This window comes from Lissotriton helveticus, chromosome 4_1, assembly GCF_964261635.1.
Source record: "Lissotriton helveticus chromosome 4_1, aLisHel1.1, whole genome shotgun sequence".
NCBI classification, from domain to species: domain Eukaryota; kingdom Metazoa; phylum Chordata; class Amphibia; order Caudata; family Salamandridae; genus Lissotriton; species Lissotriton helveticus.
In genome coordinates, this window is record NC_136063.1 from 1,621,390,224 (window position 1) to 1,621,402,316 (window position 12,093).

General features: G+C 46.1%; 1 protein-coding gene across 1 annotated transcript in view; it reads right to left on the minus strand.

Moving 5' to 3' along the window:
• AVL9 (AVL9 cell migration associated) overlaps positions 1 to 12,093 on the minus strand; it is a 397,244-nt gene that overhangs the window by 175,800 nt on the left and 209,351 nt on the right. The window contains exon 3 of the mRNA XM_078688247.1: positions 11,530 to 11,615. Coding sequence (XP_078544373.1) covers positions 11,530 to 11,615 — 86 coding nt within the window. The remainder of the gene's footprint in view (positions 1 to 11,529; positions 11,616 to 12,093) is intronic.

The following is a 12,093-nucleotide window of genomic DNA, read 5'->3' on the forward strand; positions in this document are numbered from 1 at the left end:
AATGCTAGGACCCCCAGGGACTGCCACCCCCTCCTGCATGTGGCCCTGACCTGCTGGAAGAAATCGCTGTCATACACGGCGGGGACCTCCCCATATGCGGATAATATCCCTCTACTGGGGCTCCCGACACCACAGGGGACTCTAACACAGCGCAGACTACGTCCATGGACGGAGGCCGGGGTGGACAGGGTGGGAGACCTGTTCGGCGATGACACCATACTGGACCATGCCTCATTTGTGCAGGTCACAGGAGCCCCTTCACGTTTATACCTCCTACACGCCTCGGTAACGCACTACATACGACGGACCTGGGCCCCACAACGTACAAAACCAGATCAACATGAGCTAGTACACCTCATGCATTATATGGGCACGGGGGGACACCTGGTGAAATGGCTGTATGTTGGTATCAGAGAACATGTGACGTCACCGATCGCCACACTCAGGGAGACCTGGACTGTAGACGCGGGTGAAGACATATCGGACGGAGAGTGGAAGATAATTCTGGGTCATCATAGACGGGTATCTAGGAATGTTAAATTTCAGTTCATACAAGCCATGATTCTCCATAGAGCTTACCTTACGCCCCAGAGACTACACAGAATGTTCCCTACCGCTGCACACTGCTGCCCGAGATGTCAACAAGACGAGGCACATATTCTTCATATGCTATGGGCATGCCCGAAATTACATACTTACTGGGGGACGATCAAACACACGTTGCACTCTATAACAACACTCCGGATCCCGGAGGGAGCATTACCCTGTCTACTAGGGAACAGGAAACGGCCCAAAACATGCAAGGCTCAACTGAAGTTTGCGGACCTGGCGCTAGTGCTGGCGATCAGGGTGCTCACTATGAGATGGAAGTCGCCCAGGGCCCCGCAAGTAGCAGTGTGGCGCAGCGACATGCTGAAATGGGGTAAAGCAGAATCTGCAGCTTTGAGGGGGGAGGAGAGCAAGGGTCTTCGCAAATACCCCATAGCACAGGATTGGGACCAAATGCTGATAGACCTGGAAGAGACAGACCTGGACAGCCCAGGAGACCCGGTAGGATGACCTTACACAGATGGCAGGGGGGGGCTGAGGTTCAAGAGCAATGGGGCAACTCACCGGGGTTAGACCAGACCTAGGACCCTACACAAATTCCAGATAGACAGAGCCACCTTGGCCTGGGATGTCGAGTGCAGGAGAGAGGCCAACCAGGAGACAGAGGGGGGCGGGCGGGGAGGGGGGGACAGTTGGGGTTTGCCAATAATGAGAACCTTGATTATGGTGTTTGAAACACATACTTGGGATGCATCCGGGGAATGTTATGATACGTACCTCACAACTGAAATGATATACCCCCACAATTACTGGTTAAGAAAATGGAAAAGACTGCTGAGGGATATGAGATGCAATTGAACAGAAATGTATGTCTTCCTGAAACAGTCACGAATAAAGAGTTAAAAAAAAAAAAAGTGTAAGCTATTCAAAATAACACAAGTAGTAGCCTCATTGGAGACATTAATTAAAAGTTAAGAGGGGTTCTCCACTAAACATTCAGCTCCAGCTTCTGTCCTGAGATCGAAACAAATAACTGGTTTCAGAGAACATGAATGAACCTCAGTGGGGAAATAAACTGTGGACAGAAACATGAAATACATACTGCAGCCTTAGATGAAGAACGCGAAAGTAAATGGTGCATACGTAGCAAATTCACATTTGTTTAGGGCTGCACTATTCTTGTACTCTGCCTCTACCTCGACCTTCACAACACAGACCTGAAGGTTTCCTCGCTAGGCACTTTGCTTCCACTCGACTCCTTCTCAGCAGGACATTCCGGCTCAGAGAGACTTCAAGGATATCCACCCACCCAAATGGCAAAACAAGTCACCCTGTGCACAACAGCAAGCATGCCTGGTCCACAAAGTCCATCAATGGAGCACTGCTAAACATTGGAGCCAGAAGAGCACACAGAGGTCGCTCAAGCTTGAAGTATTGTTGTTTCCCTGTAGCCCAGTCACAGCATTGTCCGGACCAGTGGTTCTTAACCTGTGGTCCAGGGACCTGTGGGGGTCAGCAAAGCCAACTCAGGGGGCTGCGACTACTTAGAAAATGAAATAAAATTAACAAATTCAGTATAAATAAATAAAGAACCAAAATGTAAAATTGGAGGCTAAAAATTAAGTTAGTGACGGAGCAGTGCAAGTCATTCAAACAAGCTATTGTACACAAGATGAGTGGTCTCAATTGAATTAAAAAAAGTTCCAACCATCCCTTTAAGATAAAAATGTACAGCCTTTTTTTGCGGAGTTGTCCCTAACTTTTTGCCTTCTTCCTCCTCGGCTTCGGACTTTTTCTCCATGATTGGCATATTTGATTTACTGTTAAGTCCCTAGTACAATAAACTACATGTGCCCAGGGCCTGTAGTTCAAGTGCTACTGTTAGCCATGCAGCACGGATTGTGCCACCCACATGAGTAGGGCTTCAAACATGTCTTGGGCCTGTCACTGCAGAGCCTGTGTGCAGCTGTAAACTGCCATGGCCTGGCTATTTAACAAATTTGCCAGGCCCAAACCTCCACTTTTGTTACACATAAGGCCCCGCTAAGTCAAAAGCTCAATGACTCTGCACCGCCTCTAGGGACTGACGCCTCACTCGCTTCTGTGCCACCTCACCTCCGTTGTGCAACGCACCATCCCAAAATGCTGAAGCGCCAACGACCGACATAGAAGTAAAGAACCGACGCCAAAACTGCCTCAGCGACGCCTCACCTCCCCAGTGCCTTGCATCATCTTTGAATCTCAACATCTCCAAGGTACTGTACAGGGGTCTGCACGACTCCATAGCCGGCCCGCGCTCCATTGCGGTTAGCCTGAACTTGTGAATTTGTCCCGTTCAAGTACGTTGAGATAGCCCCGACCGGAGCGATTGTGTTTCTAAGAGCTTTAAGTGCATTTAATCTTGAGAACATCATATCTTGACTTGTGTATGTTGGAGTTTGGTCTGGTTTTACTCAGATAAATATTGGATATTTTACTAAACTGATGTGGAGTACTATTGTGAAGTTTTCACTGTTACTGTGTTTGTGCACAAATACTTTACTCATTGCCTCTTTAGTTTAGCCTGACTGCTCTGAGCCAAGCTACCTGAGGGTGAGCACAGGCAAATTAAGTGTATACTACAATTGTAGGCCCCTACTTGGATAGGGTGCCAACCACTGCCAACTAGAGACCCCATATCTATCAGGGGGCGTGGCTTGGGAGCCAAAACTATGGTGACCGCTCCGTAAGAGAGTTCTGTGCCACCATGCACAAAATCCTTTTTATGCCTCTAATCCCCTGGGTCTAACCTGCCCAGGTCGATCCTCAAGACGCGGTGACACTCACTCGGGGTACCACCAGAGAACAGCTGTGGAGCAAAAAGGCCCGTTCCCCTGAGGATGGGAGTGACATTGGGCAGCTTCAGCGCAGGTGAGTTGCAGGTCGCGGTAGATCAAAGATACACACCGGAGGGCTTCTCCTCATTGGAGGGGAAGTAAGAGGAGCGCCCCGGACATCTTCCCACAGGCGCTTTGTATCATAGAGACAAACTGGTCCATTGAAGATCGCGACCGGAGCCAATGGGTTTAGTCTTGTTTCAGGGCAGCTATTGCTGGGTGTGACCCTCCTCCTCTGAATGAACTGCCGAAGGGTCAAATGGACTCCGCTTGATATTGCGGGCCTGATGAGATGGCAGCGGGCTGGGGGAGAGTTTCAGGCCTGCTACAGACCCTCCGTTGCTGACCTCACCACACCCAATAATTCAGGTTGTTAGGTGCTAGAAGTGGGGAAGCGGAGGACTTTGGCCATGGCCCCGCTCATCTGGATTTGCATATATACCTGCAGAGATTCTAGGTGGAGCAAGGGGGTGGGGGGCAGCTCTTGGTGCAGTGCAGAGCATGAAGGACTCCTTTCAGTGTCCAGGGCACACTGCAGCCACTGTGGGAGAGGTATGACTCCCTGACTTGATGGAGGCTCATTGGCTCACTACACTAGTTTGATGGGGTGGAAAGTTTTACTGATACAGGGCTGCAAATACTGGCCTTCCTACCGCAGCGTCAGCACGGTATAGGTGTTCTTGAGATTCAACACCCCCAGTTGCACATGATCTGCCTATTTTGCACAACGCCTATTGTGCCTTATTACTCCCAGTGGGGCAACCGTGGCTGTTCGGTGGCACAATCAAGCAGAGTGGCGCCCGTAGCCTGGCCCAGTGTGTGCAAGGCACTCAATAAACGACCCCCAATCTAGTCTCTGGATGGCATTGGCACCCGACTCCTTCCCGTGCTGCAGTGACATACTGGGGTAGGGCGTGAACTTGGGGGCAGCTCTTGGTGCAGAGCAGAGCATAAAAGACCCCCTTCAGTGTCCGGGGCACACAGCAGCCACTGTGAGGGAGGTATGACTCCTTGAGCTGATGGAGGCTCACTGGAAGGCTCACATACACTAGTTTGATGCAGGGATGAAAGTTTACTGATAGAGGGCTGCAAATACTGGCCTTCCTTCCGCAGTGCCAGCACGGTATAGGCGCTCTTGAGATTTAACACCACCAGTTGCACATGATCTGCCTATTTTTTTTTTTGGCTTGCAGCCCTGATGAAGATGTAGTTACAACGAAACACGTGTTGGCTGAGGCTGATCTATTCACAAGGCTGATCTGATTATAAAGACTATTGTGAATTTGATGACAGATAAATTGCATCGTGTGAAACTAAGTTGAGAATAAACAAGGATCAACTTATACTAGGATTCTAGTGTCTTACTGACTAATGGACAATATATGAACTTTGAAATTTCAGTATATGAAAGTGTAAACATTATACACAATATATGAAAAAACATTATATACTATTTTTGCTCGGCAGGAATTTTGATCTGCCTATTTTGCACAGCGCCTACTGTGCTTCATTACTCCCAGTGAGGTAACCTTGCTGGTCAGCGGCACAACTGAGCAGCGTGGCGCCCACAGCCTGGCCCAGTGTGTGCAAGGAACTTAATAAACGAGCCACAATCTAGTCTCTGGATGGCATTGGCACCCAACTCCTCCCCCTGGTGCAGTGACATATTGGGGTGGGACCTGGGCCTGTGCTCAGGCTTGGCTGCCCCTCTGCAGCGGACTTTCAGTAACCGAGGACGCCACCGAATTGCCGGGGACTAAAAGGGTACTTTAAAAGGCAGCAACTATATGGAGAGGGGAGCAGTCCTGTCTGGCGAGATTTCCCCAGCAGATTTTTACAAGGGACAGTACTATTGTTATGACCTGGGGCTGAGCTCGACATTCTGGACCCACAAGACAAAGGACATTTGACTCTTATTCCAACAAATCAATGCCACACTATAGCAAGAAACAAACCCTCTGCCTCCATGGCGCAGCAAAAGATAGGCAAGTAAACTAAACACACAGAGTCACCAGATAAGGCTTCTTCTGTGGGAAACCCTCAGCAGGAGGGACTCCAAACGACCTCTATCCTATAAGCCATTCAGGTACTCAATGAAACCATTGAAAGCAAAATGGGAGAACTGAAAGTAGACCTCTCGTTGATTCAGCAAGATCTGCAGAATACAGTAGACAGAGTCGTAGAAGTGGAGGGCAGAGTCTCTTAAACTGATGACGCAGTTAAATCACGTGTCCCGAATCACCTTTCTGGAATGAATGGTTAGTCATCTGAAAGCCAGAACAGAAGATGCAGAGAGAAGGTCAAGGTGTAACAACCTATGCATGGTGGGCATTCAGCAGGGAACAGAAGGGGCTGTGCCAACCAAAATTATCTTGGACTGGCTGAAGAGCTGGGTACCTGCCTCTGAGGCATCATCCTGCTTTTTTAATAGAAAGGGCACACAGGGTCCTCATTGCGAAACCTCCGGTGAGTTTCCTGCCTCACCCTTTCACTGCCCGAGTACTAAGCTATGTTGATCGAGATGTCGTCCTCCTGTGTTGGCATGTAGGGTCGGGGCTCTTACCTTTCAGTCCTCCCCAATGATTATCTTCCTGGATTACAAAACGAATGTTGAGCAGCAGTGGCAATCCTTCCAAAAGGTAAAACAAATACTGAAAGTCATGAACATTCAACATATTCTCCTCTTTCCTGCTTGTCTAAAAGTCATTTCCCAAGACAAGAACCTGTTTTTAACACTCCAGAAGCGGCCTAGGACTGGGCAGAGGAGCAGCCCAATCTGCATGTCTGTGGCCCACTTCACACAGGAGGGAGCGGAGGGAAGAAAGGCCAAAAGGGCGTCGGGGATGGAGGACCTCCGAGAGAATGGAACACAGCTCCATGACGCAGGAATCTATGACAAGATTGCAGGGCTTGCTCGCTTGCTCAGGAGGGGTACCCGGTGTGGTGGTCGCCCTCCAAGATAGAGACAGAGCTCACGCATGATTACGGCTATTATCCTCCCAGGAGCCTCCAGCTTGACAATGTCCTAATGTGTACTGACCGGTATCCAATCACTTTTTAAGGGAATGCGTGGTAATACTTGGGGATGGCTGGTAATCCAAGTCCCGCACTGTTTTAATTTGAGACTTTGCATTTTTTGGGGTTCATGGAAGGAGGGGTTGGGGCATGTTTGGAGGGGAGCTGCAGGGGAGATGTACATCTCAGACTAGCGCAGTTGGCTACTGTCCCTAGTTGCATCACAACAGCTACTTCTAGTTGGCAAAGTATGGGGTGGGCGTTGGGCTGGATCTATGTTTTGGCCTAGTTATGGTACACTCACCAACAATTAATTTGCTGTCACACATGAAGCACGCAAGCAGATCACAAGCACAGTCAATTATGCTGTTACCTCCCTGGACAAATGACTGATCCGCAGCAAACCACCTTCGCAGAAAGGCCTAAAGTCCTTTTGTGGAACGTTAATGACCTTCTGAACAAAATTAAACAAGGGGCGGTGCTGAAGGGGGCACATAAAACCAACCCAGGTATACTCCTGATACAGGCAACACCTAATAGGCAATGATTATCTCTTCCTGGCAAGCAGTTTTTTTAAGGGATTCCACTCAGGGTTTCATCACAGCTCAAGGGGAGTTGCCATTCTAATCCGGAGGCACATCCCCTAGTGGTGTCCAGGGTAGGATATGACAATTTAGGACACTATGTGGCAGTGACTGGCACCACTCAACAGGGGTCTCCGCTATCCCTAATCTGTGTATACGTCCCCCCTCCCCTAACATCAGAGTTTGTAGAGACATTGAGCTGCCTCTATCTGGAGCTTCCTGTGGCCCCATGGCTCCTGGGTGGGGATCTTAATGGGGGTAGTGACCCTTATTTGGGCTGCTCCTCTGTTACAGCTGCAGCAGGGGCACATCTGACAATACCCTCCACATTTTTGCATCACCCAATGGAGAGTTGCCACACCTTCTTTATTAATGTGCACAGATCATTTTCCAGTCTCAACTTTTGCTTCTCCCTAAACAGGGTACTAACCAGCCAAAATTTGGTGAGGAGAATGACTGCCATTTACCAGTCTTGCCTGACCACGCGTGGGGGCCCGATCAGCCGGCTGTGGTGTGGCACATGAGTCGCTGGTGTCTGCAGGATGGAGAGTTTCATGAGGCCTGTCAGCAAATGGGTAAGAGATATTTGAAGGACAATTGAGGGTCTCTGGACTCCCCGGGTGTCCTCCAGAAGGCTTTTAAGGCCACCCTGAGAGGACAGATTATTAGCTACAACCAAAGCCAGAGGTGGAGGACCCAACAAAATGCATCTGGCTTGGAGTCCTGCATGGTCTAGCTAGAATGGCAATATATAGCCAAGGCGGAGGATTCGTTCATATGAGACTCCTTATACAGCAAGACACTTCTGAGACAGGAATATAGGCAGGAGGCCCGAGAAGAATGGATGGCTATGCGTAGCTGGATATATCAATGCGGAGGATAATTCCAGAGGCCCAGTTGTACTGTACTAAATGTTTTGCACTAGGCTTGGTTGGTGTTAATGATTAAACTTCAAGAAAAAGTTTTTTTTGTGAATTAAAATAAATGGTCGTCAAAAGGTTAAGAACCACTCCTCCACACCATTTACCTTATAGGGAGGAACAGTGCAATGAAGGATTTTTGTCCGATTTGCAAGTATGTCACGTTTACTTATCGCCCTGAAAGCTCTGAAGAAGCTATTGCTAATATGAGTGTGGTATAAATGACTCTTAAATACAAGTAAAAAAGCTGGGACTCCAGTGCTTTATCAATTACGTAATTAATCAAGCTGGAATCCATGTAGGTCAAATTGGACCTTATTCTTGAAGAAGTGCTGGCCGTAGTAAAAGTATACCATCTGGCATGAGAAAGAGGAAGTGATGTGGAAGGTGATCAGAGCCAAACTTTCCACCTTTCATTGATTGTACCATGGTTTGGAAGACCTCCTAGAGAAAGTTTCCATGTTTACCACTAGAACAATTTACCGATTTGATCTGAAGGTGGCGAAGTTTGACAGACAGATACAAAGGTAACAAAGATTTGTATTTGAACACAAAAATTCCTCCTCCTCTACAGCATTCTACATTGATTTGTTTTTCAGCATTAAACAAAGGAAGATTAAAACATGGCTTGACTTTTTTTCCAAGAGGTGGTAGCATCGCGAAATAGCAAACACGTGTATACTGGGAGACAGAATTATAGAAATATTGCATCACATTGCTGATATTCAGAGACGCAACAAAGGGAAACTGATAAACTCTACACTGTTAACAAAGTCACAGATTTGCTCCAAGTCTCATTATTTAGTCTGTAATTTATTCTGGCTTCTGTGACTATGATTCATCCTATTATAACATGTAGTCAGTTAAAAGAAGCCCATTCTATTGGTGCTAGTAATACTTGCCATTAAACATCCTCTATAGAGTACTCTTGACCTATAAGGCTCACAATGTTCACTTCAATTTCAATCTGACTTGTTTAAACAAAAAGATGCCTACTGAGGACCTCTTGATACTTAAGTTCCTCCACTCAACACGCAGACAGCTATTCACATCAGCCAAAGTAAATTACTATGCCAACACCATCAAAGAGGCCACCAACAGACGCAGAAAGCAGTTCAAGACAATCTAGAACTGCATCAGCCGACTGACAGACCCACCTATTCCTCACTCCATGGAAAAGTGCAATGCCATCAACAGGTTCTTCTATGAAAAAATACAGAAGATACAACAGCACACCGATCATCAAGCCTCCTTCAATTATTACACCCACTCCTTCTCGTAGACTTCCACACTAATCCGCTTTCAAAGTCCTGTCTATCTCGGATACCACTGACATACAACACTTCCTCAAAACTACGTTTACGAAGAAGTTGTCTTACAATCGTCCTTCTCCTAAGATCTCTCTGAAGATGCTCTCTTAACCATACTGACTATTGTCAATTCCTCTCTCACTGACAGCATCTTCCCATAAGCTCTCATGACAGGCCAGATCCTCCAACTTGTAAAAAATAAAACAACTTATACTAGACCGTGAGGACCTCACCAAATGCAGGCCCAAAACTCACATACCAGTCATCAACAAGATAATTGAAATAGCAGTCTTTTTTCACCTTAAAATCAGTGCTAACCATCTCCTACATAACTACCAGTCTAACTTCAGATCACACTGCAGCATGGATACCGCTAGCTTACACATCACAGAGGATGCCCTGTCTCCTAGTATTGATGGACCCCTTGGCTCCTTTCAACACATTTAACCATCCCACCCTCATACACACCCTAGAGTCTTGAATAGGATTCACGTAAATGTTTTTAGCTGATGCTGCTCCTACCTTTCCAACCGACATCAGTTTGTTCACATGGGCGCATCGAGGTCACAAAATATCCCTTTCACCTGTGGAGTAGCCCAGGGCTCCATACAGTCTCCCGTCATTTTCAATCTTTACATGGAGCAGCTTGATTCTCTACTCGCAGATAACAATATAGAGATTAATCAATATGCCAATGACACACAAGTGTGCTTGAAAGTCTCCTCTGCTCAACGCCTCAAACACTGCTTGCAAATCATGGAGACCTGGATGTCCAGTGCCTTCCTGAAGCTCAACTCAACTAAAACCAAACTCCTTTCATTTGCAAAGACTAACAAACAAGAAAAAGCACAAACTCTGCTCAAAGACTTTTATCGCTTTGAACCCAAACTTTCACCGAATGGCAAGTCACTTGGATTCACCCTGGACACCAACCTTATCCTTAAGGAACACACTGCTAAAACAACAAAGCCAGCCCTATAACCGCTATACATTCCAAAGTAAATAAAACCATTTCTTCCAGAAAGAAACATCAGAACTGCTGTTCAAGTGCTTGTAATTTTGTAGCTGGATGGGTTGTAATGCCCCACTCTGTGGCCACCCAGATGCAACACTAGCACCTCTTGTAGGGAGCATCCTATATGTTGCAGTTCATCTCATTCAAGACTACAAGATGATCCTACCACTCTCATGCTAATGGAACTCTATTTCCTCCATTTGCTGGCCCTCACCATCTTTTACAAAGCTATCTCAACAAGCACCCTCGCTTATCTTATAGATAAGCTCATCATTGCTGGGGGATATCAGCACACTCACAGCTGCACACTAAGAAGTGTAAAAAAGAAAAAAACAAGACAACAGGACTTTTCTATCCATGTACCCAGGATCTGAAATAACATCCCTGTGGTCATCAGCACCGCCCCAATGCTCCTCCAATTCAGGAACGTTTTGAAGACTCAGCTCTTTACAGCACACTACATCACAATACATTAACCATCCTCAAACCAGCTCCATCTCCTTTTACTAATTGACATTATGCTAGTCTTTCATCATGTATAATGCTCAGCTGTCTTTTGGCTAGGTTTGTGCTATAGAAATATCATATACATACATGCATAGAATGTACTAGTTAAGAAAGACGCAAGAGTTTAACAGTACTATATTATTTGGTGGTCACTTCTTTAGTTTCTTCCAAACTATTATTGCAACGCGCTTTATTTGAACATAAACTCCTTTTCATTGAATAAGTTACAAGTAGTGCAAAACGCGGCTGCACGCCATACTCTTAAGACCGTTAAACGAGTGTCTGTTAGAGACGGTATTAGAGCGCTACATTGGCTCCCAGTTAGGAAGCGCATTGTCTCCAAGGCTATTTGCCTGGTATTCTTAGCTCTACAGCACAAAGGGTCTAAACATTTATCCACCCTTTTCAACTGGTACATTCCAGGCAGGTCACTCAGATCCTCCTCAGCTAGAAAAGTCACCATTCCCAGGTTTCGGAAAGTTATATGGGGTAGTCGATCCATTTCTGGGGTTGCTGCTAAGTTTTGGAATTCTCTGCACGTCCTCATCAATGGACTTGACTTCTTTGTATTTATTTAGAAAGTCTTTGAAAACCTGGCTTTTTTCATCTTAGGCTCTCTGGCTTTCTGTGCTTAATGAGATCTATTTTCTGGCCTATCGCTTAGATACCCTAGGGTTTAATGCGCTCTATATAAATATAAATCCAATGTTCATGTCATTACTATACAGCCAACCCTCGTGCAGTGTTATTTACCTTGGCTTCAATCTGCCTGTAGCAAGAAACGCCATAAACTGTCCTGCGATCTCCACTCCTAGGCGGCAAGTGAAAAAATATTGTGTCTGAGAAATAAAAAAGAATGGATAAGATAAGATGCTTGAAATACATTCTATAACACTATAAACATAGCAAGCATTTAAGAATCATTAAAAATGAATCCGAATTTATTGAGATGCAGTTTCTTAAAAGGCCCTCAGATAGTTTATGAGCTTCAATACCGCGTATGATTCCTCCTTTTAGCATTTAGTGTTTCTAATTGTATATACATGAAATTCATACATTGATAATACCATCAACGTTCTAAAAATGTTGAAAGGGTTTAACGTGCACCTGTCAAACATCAGTATAACTTCATCCCTAATCCACAATGCAAATGACAGGTTATACAAATAAGCAAACACATAGGCTATCAGTAAAGACAAACACTTAGTAAATGTTCTTATAAAGTCACATAGATTTGCATGAAGCACATCAGTCAAGGAACTGTACGTGTCAGAGAGGCCTGGAAATTGCTTGGCCACATGAATTGAGGCAAGGAAC